The sequence below is a fragment of the Thamnophis elegans genome, chromosome 14, assembly GCF_009769535.1.
Source record: "Thamnophis elegans isolate rThaEle1 chromosome 14, rThaEle1.pri, whole genome shotgun sequence".
Lineage (NCBI taxonomy): Eukaryota > Metazoa > Chordata > Lepidosauria > Squamata > Colubridae > Thamnophis > Thamnophis elegans.
Genome location: NC_045554.1, coordinates 36,791,541 through 36,802,691, shown reverse-complemented (window position 1 = coordinate 36,802,691; position 11,151 = coordinate 36,791,541). Strand labels below are relative to the sequence as shown.

The following is an 11,151-nucleotide window of genomic DNA, read 5'->3' as shown; positions in this document are numbered from 1 at the left end:
TTGGCACCACTGATCTATTTGGACAGGGACGAAAGACTAAATACTGGAAACTTTCTGGATTTTTTGATGGACATGGAAAAAAAGTGAAACGATGACTTCTGAAAAAGGACTGGATAAGGGGCAGAAGGAATTTAGTAATATAGAAGAGGGTGGAGGGACAATTGAGTTTGCTGCCCTTTTTGCTCTATCTTTTCTGACTGTTGTTTCTTTAGTTATTTTTCTTTTTGTTTGTTTTATTGCTTGGCTTCTCAACTTTCTTTTGGGTGTTTGTGTGTGTGTGTGTGTGTGTGTGTATTAATTGTGTTCATACTTTATTCATTTTTGGCATCAGGCTTCCCAACCTCTCCAATACTGGACAATGTTTTAAAAAAAAATCCTTCTGAAATCAACAGAAAACAAAATGAAGATATTCATGACGTTAAGTGGTTTATTGGAGGTCCCATCACTGCATGGTCTATTAAGGTGAGATCGATGGATCACCAGGGAATTGGGCGACCCAACCAATCCACAAAGGTCCCGTTGTCCTCTTCACAAAGCTTGAACAGCACAGTCATGATGCCTTGTGTGCTCTCTTCCACACTGATTTCCGGCTACCACCCAAAAATAAAAAATAAAAAGATCCCATGAGGTTTAAAGAATCAGTCTTGTCCAGCCCAGAGCCCTTACTTAAACAGATCAGCAGAATCAATTTAACTCTGATAGAGATGGACTTCTATTAAACAGGCCAATCTCATTTTGGCTTATAAAGGTATACAAGGCCAGCCCCACTGAAGGATGATAAGGATAATGCCAAATGTTATGAAAATCCCTAAATTTGCATTAGTTAAATTAGATTAATCACACAGGAGATTACCTTGCAAATGCAGGTAGCGAATGAACAAAATTACTTCTAATATTGGCAAAGCGAAACTCTTACTATTTGATTTCCAAATTAAATGGATGTACCCTATTTGGAGTACTACACGTGAGATGGACTGAGTCCTTGTCATTTCATATCTAAGCACATGGTTTCCTGCAGAAATTGTGCTCTGCAAATAGGGAGATCCACCAATAAAAGAGATTCAAACGTGAGAAGGTAAGATGTAATAGATTTCCTTTTCAGAAGAAATTGATTTTTAAACCTTTTTAGGGTTAACTTTGTTCTGCTCGTTCAATTTGTTCAGCTAAAATTTCCATTTGTTTGTTGTTTTTCTATCTAATTCAATGTTTTTATTTAAATAGTAGCGTAGCCTTCACAGAAGTATTTGATATATTCTTATTTTTACACTAGCACATTATTATATCAAAAAAGACAATAAAAACCAAATAGCAGTAGCAATGAGTTATATACTACTTCACAATGCTTTTACAGCCCACTGTAAGTGGTTTAGAGTCAGCCTATTGCCCCCAACAATTAGGGTCCTCATTTTATCCACCTCAGAAGGATGGAAGGCTGAATCAACCTTGAGCCTGGTGAGATTTGAACTGCCAAATTGCAGGCAGCCGGCAGTCAGCAGACGTAGCCTGCAGTACTGCACTCTAACCACTGCGCCACCACAGCTCTTGAAACAATCAGAATACTAAAACTTTCAGGGACTTAGATCAGATAATTCGTTTGTCTTCGTCTATCTTTGGGAATACATGTATATCAGAGGTGATATTCTATTGGTTTGGACTGGTCTGGAATGGTTCAGCCAAATCGGTAGCGGAAATCGCTGGTGGTTCCGCTCTATGGTATCCCATTTAGGCCCTTTTTTAGCCAAAAGCACATGCACGGAAGGCTTAGCGTATGCACGGAGGTGCCATGTCAACTCATAAAGTTGTGAGCATGTGAGCACATTTGCGAACCGGTAGGGGAGGTAAGTAAATAGCACCCCTGGTGTATATCTGAACACATGGCATTGTGTTATATCTTTCCCCACATGAAAAAACAATGACACTTACATCCGGATTGTTAGCAGTTTCAACTGAGCCAGGATGGATGGCAATGCTCATAATCCCCTTGGTCGGATAGTCAAGAGACTGGCACTTGGTCAGCATGTTTAAAGCAGCCTGCAGGGTTGAAAAAAGAACTATGAGATAAGATTTTTAGGTTTTTAGGTTTTGCCTTTATTTGTATGCTGCCCTTTTCCCTGAGGGGACTCAGGGCGGCTCACAATTCAAAAAGGGAGGGGGAAAAGACAAACAATAGACAATACAGCATGTTAAAAAGAACACAACAATCGCACAATTCGAGTGGGGCTACAATCTTAACCCCAGGCCAGCCGGGACAGCCAGATCTTTACAGCGGCGCGGAAGGACTGCAGGGTGGTGAGGGTCTGAATCTCCACGGGGAGTTCGTTCCAAAGGGACGGAGCAGCCACCGAGAAGGCCCTCCTCCGGGTAGTTGCCAGTTGGCTAGAAGATGGGATTCGGAGGAGGCCTAATCGATGTGATCGAATCGGTCTAGTGGAGGTAATTGGCAGTAGGCGGTCTCTCAAGTAGCAATAGCAATAGCAATAGCAGTAGACTTATATACCGCTTCATAGGCCTTTCAGGCCTCTCTAAGCGGTTTACAGAGGGTCAGCATATTGCCCCCAACAATCTGGGTCCTCATTTTACCCACCTCGGAAGGATGGAAGGCTGAGTCAACCCTGAGCCGGTGAGATTTGAACCGCTGACCTGCTGATCTAGCAGTAGCCTGCAGTGCTGCATTTAACCACTGCGCCACCTTGGCTCTAGTACCCAGGCCCACTACCATGAAGGGCTTTATAGGTGATAAGTAGCACCTTGAAGTGCACACGGAGATCAACAGGTAGCCAGTGCAGCTCGCGGAGGATAGGTGTTACGTGGGTGAACCGAGGTGCACCCACAATCGCTCGCGCGGCCGCATTCTGGACTAGCTGGAGTCGCCGAATGCTCTTCAAGGGCAGCCCCATGTAGAGCACATTGCAATATTCCAGCCTAGAGGTCACAAGGGCACGAGTGACTGTTGTGAGGGCCTCCCGGTTCAGGTAGGGACGCAACTGGTGTACCAGGCGAACCTGGGCAAATGCCCCCCTGGTCACAGCTGACAAATGATGTTCGAAGGTCAGCTGTGGGTCCAGGAGGACTCCCAAGTTGCGAACCCTGTCTGAGGGGCGTATAATTTGACCCCCCAGCCTGAGAGATGGAGTACTTGGCCAATTCATGGGGGGGAAACACAGCAGCCACTCGGTCTTTTCTGGATTGAGCACAAGCTTGTTGACCCCCATCCAGTCTTTAACAGCATCCAGCCCCTGGCTCATCACATCCATTGCTTCGTTGAGTTGGCACGGAGCGGACAGATACAACTGAGTATCGTCCGCATATTGATGGTACTTTATCCCGTGCCGTCGAATGATCTCACCCAGCGGTTTCATGTAGATGTTGAAAAGAAGGGGGGACAGGACCGAACCCTGGGGCACCCCACACGTTGGGGCCTAGGGGTCGATCTCTGCTCCCCAACTAACACCGACTGCGACCTGTCCGAGAGGTAAGAGGAGAACCACTGTAAAACAGCGCCTCCCACCCCCACCTCCCGCAGTCGTCACAGAAGGATACCATGGTCGATGATATCGAAAGCCGCCGAGAGGTCAAGGAGCACTAGGATGGAGGCATGGCCTCCATCCCTGGCTCTCCAGAGATCATCGGTCAACGCGACCAAAGTGGTTTCTGTGCTGCAGCCAGGTCTGAAGCCAGACTGGAACGGATCGAGATAACTGGCTTCCTCCAAGGATCGCTGGAGCTGAAAGGCCACCACCTTCTCAACAACCTTCCCCACAAAGGGGAGGTTGGAGACTGGACGATAGTTATTTAAAACAGCTGGATCCAAGGATGGTTTCTTCAGGAGGGGTCTCACCACCGCCGCCTTTAAAGCGGGGGGAAAGATCCCCTCCCGAAGAGAGGCGGTAACAACCGCCTGGATCCAGCCTCGTGTCACCTCCCTGCTGTTTACAACCAGCCAGGAGGGGCACGAGTCCAGCACACATGTGGAGGCACCTACAGCTCTCATGGCCTTGTCCACATCCTCAGGGGTAACAGCCTGAAACTCAATCCAGCGATGACTTACCAGATCATCCCTTAGTGCCTCGGCTGGTACTGCAGAATTGGAGTCCAGGTCCGCCCAGAGCCGAGCAACCTTGTCTGCGAGAAATTGGACGTAGTCCTCAGCCCTGCCCTGCAGCGGATCGCCCGTATCCCTCCTATTTAGGAGGGAACGGGTTATCCTAAACAGGGCGGCTGGGCGCGACTCAGCAGACGCAACCAGAGAGGCAATGTGTGTTTTCTTAGCCGTCCTGATTGCCCGAACGTAATCTCTGGTGTAGGTTGTCAAAAATGCTCGGCTCGATTCGGATTTGCTGGACCTCCATAGGTGCTCTAGGCTTCTCCTTCGGCGCTTCATCTCCCGGAGTTCCTCAGTGAACCAAGGAGCCTTCCGGGATCCACTGCCTCGGAGCGGCCGTAGAGGTGCAATCCAGTTAAGAGACTCCGCCGCTGCCAGATCCAAGGCAGCAACCAGAGTCTCCGCCGAACTGCGGGCGAGAGTATCAGGAATAACCCCAAGCTCCGTCTGGAACCCCGAAGGGTCCATAAGTCGCCTGGGGCGGAACCACCTGGTCGGTTCCTCCTCCCTACAGTGGGGGTTTGGTCTCCGAAAGTCAAGCCTCAATAGGTAGTGGTCTGACCATGACAGGGGCAAGATCTCGCTACCCCTCAGACCAAGATCACAATTCCACTGCTCCGAGAGGAATACGAGGTCAAGCGTGTGACCTGCTGAGTGGGTTGGTCCTCGGATTACTTGGGTCAAGCCCATGGTTGTCATGGAAGCCATGAACTCCTGCGCTCCATCAGAGTGTTCACCGAGCGAAGGCAGATTGAAATCCCCCAGAACCATAAGTCTGGGGAACTCAACTGCCAGCTCGGCTATCGCCTTGAGGAGCGAGGGGAGGGCTGTTGCAACGCAGTTAGGAGGCAGGTACGTTAGCAGCAGACCCACTTGACCCTTGAGGTCCAACTTCACCAGCAGGGACTCACACCCGACAAGCTCCGGAGCAGGGATCCTACGAGGTGCTAGAGACTCTCGGATAACAATAGCCACACCCCCACCCCTTCTCTGAGCTCTCGGCTGATGGAGCACCTGAAAACCCTCTGGGACATCTCTACGAGGGGGACTCCTCCCTCCGGGCCCAGCCAGGTCTCAGTAATACATGCCAGGTCTGCCCTCTCGTCTAAAATTAAGTCCCGAACGAGAGGAGCTTTATGAACTACAGACCTGGCATTTAGCGCCAGCAGCCTGAGGCCAGGGTCCTGATTACTCACACCACCTGGCCTTGGAGTGGGACTCATAGGGCCGGAAGGAGGGATCTCTGTGACGTAGCGAGCCCTCCTTCCTCGGTAATGGCCTGCCCTAAAGTCCCCGCCATATCTGCCCCTCCCTGTTAAGACCGTAATGCTCCGGCCCACTCCCGTGTCCGTAGTCCCACCAACCACCCCTATGGCCCCCGCGTTCCCCGACAGGCCCTTCGAATCAGTCATCCTCTCACACAAACACGGCCACTCATCCATGCATTCCCCACATAGGTCAGTTAAAAACACAGAAAATACAACAATAATGAAGTTAAAAAAGTGGGTACAATCATCAATCAAACATACCAGTCACACTGCATTCCTAAAAGTTTTTTTGCGCACTGTGCAAGAGAGGAAAAAAACTTAATGTTCTTGATCTTCTCCTCTGTGGAGTCCAAGAAAGCACTGAAGAGGAAAAAGGAAGGAAAAGTTGAAGATAAATAGTGTTCAACAGGATGTTGTACATTAACTGTTACTTGAGGTTGGAAAGGCCTATGACTTACACTGCAACGAAAGTAAAAAATTATTTGAAGATACAAAAGTGAAGAAATATACATATATATATATATATATATATGTATGTATGTATGTATGTATGTATGTACGTATGTACGTACGTACGTACATACATACATACATATATAAATTATATATTGCATGTGAAGACACGTGTCAGGTATTTTTAATAATCTGCCTGACCTGTCAAACCAATGTCCCATCAAATAGTTGTTGTTTGAAATTAGTATTTGTATCTCCCCAAGGCAGCAATTCCCACCAATATTAATTTTGTTCTTCTTTCCTGATGATGCTTTCGCTTTTACACATTGACAAAAAGAAAAAAGTTTTTTGTAGCACCAAAATGCACAAAGACCACTCATTCAAGTTATGCTTTTTTCCTCTTAATCTCAGTCCTTGTGTGAGAGATCAATCTTTCTCACTGGTAAATAAAATCTCTTTTGTTTTAAAAGAAAAGGAACAATTGAATTTGGACAAAGTTTTTGTGAGAAGAGCTCAAAGGAAGATGGGTGCTCCATCACTGGAGGTTTTTAAGAAGAGACTAGACAGCCACTTAAATAATATAGGTTCTCCTGCTTGAGCAGTCGGCTGGACCAAGAGACCTCAAAGGCCCTGTTCTATTTCTATTTCATTCTCAAGGAAGCGCCTTCACATATGTTCTTCTTATGTATTGAATGTATATAGTTGTGTTAACTGTGCTAAAGTGAAACTAACCTTTAGATGACCCTAACTGTAAACTGTGTTAAAGTGAAACTAACCTTCAGATGACCCCAACTGTTTTGGAGGGAAATGTAGAACATTTATATTTGGGTGGGCGTTTTTAGTTCCATGGTTTGTGAAGGCCCCGTGAACCTAGAGTATAAATAACAGGCATTCGCCCATAGTTCCTTAGTTCCATTTTTGAGTCAATAAAAGCTGTTGCAGCTATGCTAGTCTGGTTCTTGCCTACTGAAGCCCACTACACAATAGCTCTCTTCACCAGTTCTAAATCTGGGAACACCATTTTTGGAAGAGCAAAAATGACAGCATCATGAGGGGGTCCTTGGTGCTCTCTGAGTTGGCTTGTTTTCAGTGCTGATGATGTTACCTAGTTTGGGTAATGGAACATCTGCAAGAAAATAAGCAAGTTCGGAGAGGGCCAGGGAACCCTTCTTTCAACACTAAGCGGCAAACATTCTCTCACAACAGTCACTCGTGCCCTTGTGACCTCTAGGCTGGAGTACTGCAACGTGTTCTACATGGGGCTGCCCTTGAAGAGTATCTGGCGACTTCAGCTTGTCCAGAATGCAGCCGCGCGAGCGATCGTGGGTGCACCTCGTTTCACCCACGTAACACCTATCCTCCGCGAGCTGCACTGGCTGCCTGTTGATCTCCGGGTGCGCTTCAAGGTGCTATTTGTCACCTACAAAGCCCTTCATGGTATTGGATCTGGGTACTTGAGAGACCGCCTACTGCCAATTACCTCCTCTAGACCAATACGATCCCATAGATTAGGCCTCCTCCGAATTCCATCAGCCGGCCAATGTCGCTTGGCAACTACCCGGAGGAGAGCCTTCTCGGTGGCTGCTCCAACCCTCTGGAACGAACTCCCCGTGGAGATTCGTACCCTCACCACCCTCCAGACCTTCCGCATTGCCCTTAAAGCCTGGCTGTTCCGACAGGCCTGGGGCTAAAGACTTCAACCCCACTCGAATGGTATGACTGTTGTGCTTTTTTAACGGTGTATTGTCTTTATGTCTGTAACTTGTCTGTTCTTCCCTTCCCCTTGAATTGTGAGCCGCCCTGAGTCCCCCCAGGGAAAAGGGCGGCATACAAATAAAGTAAAGTAAACTAAACTAAACTTTATTGGTAAAGCATCATTGCTGACCCAGAGCTGGGACACCACACAGGATTGTGTCTCAGTAATTGGTTAGAAATGCATCTTAAGGGATGCACAAGCATAGACTGATGCACTTATGGATGAAAAGGGAGGTCCCACTATCTACAAGAAGATCTGCATAGAAAACTCATTAGGTACCTTAGCGCAGCGGTATCCAATTAATTTATTTTGGTCCCAATAAGCCAAAAGTTCAATTGATCCGGCAATGCTGGATATGTTAATAATGGCTGACTTGCTGATGCTCAACCCTTGACATGGGCTTCTCCGGGCTGCCTTCTTCAGCAGGGGTAGGAATGCCTTGTCGAGAGAAGAAAAGAGAAGGAGCTGCAGTTATATGTAGGAAAAGGAACTGTACAATGATAAGGAAAGGTCTTCTGTCTTCTTCTCCAAGGGGGCCTTTATAAACTTCTCCAAGACCTTCATAGCTTTATTTTAATCTGAGCACAGCCAGGATAACTGCTATGTTCCAACACTCCCTAAAAGGGAGCATCCACCACTAATGTGTCAACCTGATTCCAACTCAATATACAATATCTACTTTGTTGTTTTGAGGCACTACAGTCTTACTGTGCCCGCAAGTTATACTGAATTCAACGGCTCAATCTTTTTTCTTCTTCTTCTTCTTCCTTGCCTTGAAAGGAGTTTCATTCATAAACGAACCTGACTCATTTGTAGGGTTCCAATCACATTGACGGAGTAAACTCTCATCATATCTTTGGCATTTTCAGTTTGCAGATCGTTGAAGGCCCAAGTGCCGGCATTGTTGATTAGGACAGTCAGCCCGCCTTCTCCAACACATTTCTGCACTTCGCTCAGAGCAGCCTGGATGCTTTCAAGTTTAGTAACATCTAAGGAAACAAAAACAATGTCATTAGCAACATCAGCAACATGGAGTTTCAAGAATGGTAAGGCAAAAGCTTCCTGAAACCACAGGTCTTGGTATCTCTTCATCCAACTAACCACCTTCTGGAATAGCAGCCAGAGAGCTTCATCCCCAGAAGTTCAGAGCCTGGGGGGCGGGCGGGGTGGTATTAGAAACAAAGCAGGAAAGCAAGAAATTTCATGATTACATAAGTTGACTTAGTCACTCTGCTCTGAACTGACTCCCACATAAGGCTAAACTCTAACTCAAATGGTCTTTAGGCATTATACCCAAATCATGGCTGCATCACCCAAACCCATTGCGTAAATTCCCAACTAACTCTTTTTCCACAACATTCATACCCTGACCAACAATTGAGTCAATTGCATTGAGAGAGGCGGCTACAGAAATTGAACAAATAATTAAAATACAAAGATGCACATGAGCTCTTCCTGAGCTCTTTGAACTACTATAAAAGTTGCCTGTTAAAAGTAATCCATGGCAACCTATCATAGATTTTATTCATCAATTTTATTGACTCTCAGTTTGGAGTTCAGTTCTGGGAGTTGAAGTCCACGTATCTTAAGGCTGCTAATTTTGACAAACACTGCTATGTACAGTCTCCTTCCCTTCTCAAAGTAGATGCTAATGCTACCTTATGTCAGATGCCCATGACAGGGTTTAACAGGTTAACAGAGTTGGAAGGAACATTGCAGGTCATCTATTCCAACCCCCTGTCCAAGCAGGAGACCTCTATCTAGGACTGAACTCACAACCTCCTTGGAAGGGGGAGCAGTTTGTCTATTTTTAACAGGGGGGGATCACACAACAATCTATCCCGACTCAAAGAAACCACAGTGAACCAAACCGCAACCATCACCACCACCAACAAATAAGATTATTGATGAGTCATCTCACCGTACCAATAGTATTTATGTGATGTCTTCAACATCAACGCTGCAGAGTCCACAAATGGAGCACAAATACTTATCATGACACCCCATTGTTCAAAATGTTCTCTGGAGAAAGCTGTTTTCCAGAGACTTGAACTCTTTTCTGTCTGGGGAGCTGATTTTCATGATTCCAACCCATGATATTTACAACTTTGGTTAGTTCCGAGAGTAAGTTTGGTCACTCCGGACGTTTGTATAATACTATATTTGCTCCATTTTCACATGGCCCTTGAAACTTACCTAATTGCAACACCACCAGATTCGGATATGTGCAAACCAATTCTCTTAGCTCCTGGAGCACAAAAAAAGAGAAGATTTTTTTCCCCTGTGAGTTAAAATTCACAGACAAAGATGTGAGTTGAATGTCAAAGAGGAGACTCTCAAAAGTCAGAGCTAGCAGGAAAATTGATGCAATTCCTGCTTCATTAGATGAGGAACATCACTGACTGAATAATGCTTGAAAAACCACATTAAGACATAACGCTACCATGTTCTCCACAAAATAAGACAGGGTCTTATTTTCTTTTGACCCCCGAAATAAGCGCTTGGCCTTATTTTCGGGGAGATCTTATTGAGGTGCAGGCGGAGGCAAGCATGGTCACCTCATGGCAGCTGCTGTGTTGCAATATTTTGGGGGAGGACTTATTCTGGGGAGAGGACATATTTTAGCGCATCCGCTCAAAAGCCTGTTTGGGCTTATTATCCAAGGAGGTCTTATTTTCAGGGAAACAGGGTACCTAGGATTGTACCCATTCAACTTAATCCAACTAGATATTCCTTCCCCAAAACCTTCCACACTCTACTGCCTGGTTCAAAGCTTACTGTGTTGTCTTCTTCCTCCAGGTCCAGGGTTGTAGCAAAGACCCATTTGGGTGGAGAAGGCAGCTCCAGAAACCTCTTCACCAGACCCAGGCCGATCCCCCGATCGGATCCTGTCACCAGGACGCTGAAAACGTAGAAATCATCTGGCTGTGCCATCTCTTCAAGGACCTTCGGCTTCGGCTTCCAACTTGTTCAGTTGTTTGTTTCAAATGCATCTTCTCACTATGGGGAAGCAACTTTATAAGGAACAGGCAACACCCACCTTTAGATCTTCTGAAGAACTTTATTTATTATCAAATTTGTTTGCTGCCAACTCCCAGTGCTTCTGGCTGGCTCACCACAATTAATCTATTAAAGAAAGCAACATTGCTTGCTATAGCGAAAGGAACGTTCAGGGTGGAAAGAAGAGAAGACACTGCTCCACAAAGTTTGTCTATCATTCACTTGCACCCCCAGCTATAATATACTGTACAGGACACTCCTATTCCTGAATTCATCACTGGAAAAAGGCTGTTTGCACTTTGCTGCAAGGAGGCAAATTGCTGGGAGGCAGAGGCAGATTTTTTTCTTGTTGTTTTCCTCTCCAAAAACTAGGTGCATCTTATACTTCAGAGTGTCTTATACGAAAAATACGGTATTCTTATAAAAGTCTGGAAACCATATAGACCTTTTTTTCTGGAAATGAAAAAAAATGTGAAATGATGAGACCTGTATTTCTGGAATTCCAACTGAAAAAAGGATTAAATAAGAGGCTGAAGGGTTTTTTTTTATAATATTGGAGAGCACTGGGAAGG

General features: G+C 45.9%; 1 protein-coding gene across 1 annotated transcript; it reads right to left on the bottom strand.

Annotated features, from left to right (window-relative positions):
* Nucleotides 1-476: 476 nt before the first annotated feature.
* Nucleotides 477-10,513, bottom strand: LOC116517563 (C-factor-like). The gene is made up of 6 exons (XM_032230590.1): nucleotides 10,358-10,513; nucleotides 9,776-9,827; nucleotides 8,381-8,568; nucleotides 7,859-8,017; nucleotides 1,924-2,031; nucleotides 477-590 (listed from the first exon to the last, which is right to left on the bottom strand). The coding sequence occupies exons 1-6, from the start codon at nucleotides 10,511-10,513 to the stop codon at nucleotides 477-479; spliced, it is 777 nt and encodes a 258-aa protein (XP_032086481.1).
* Nucleotides 10,514-11,151: the final 638 nt, after the last annotated feature.

What these genes read in the sequence shown, in the direction of transcription:
- LOC116517563 (XM_032230590.1), bottom strand. Translation starts at nt 10,513, where the DNA reads ATGGCACAGCCAGATGATTTCTACGTTTTCAGCGTCCTGGTGACAGGA. An exon ending in TGGAGGAAGAAGACAACACA is followed by an intron (nt 9,828 to 10,357) that starts GTAAGCTTTGAA and finishes TTTGTGCTCCAG; the next exon opens with GAGCTAAGAGAATTGGTTTG. An exon ending in AAACTGCTAACAATCCGGAT is followed by an intron (nt 591 to 1,923) that starts GTAAGTGTCATT and finishes TTTGGGTGGTAG; the next exon opens with CCGGAAATCAGTGTGGAAGA.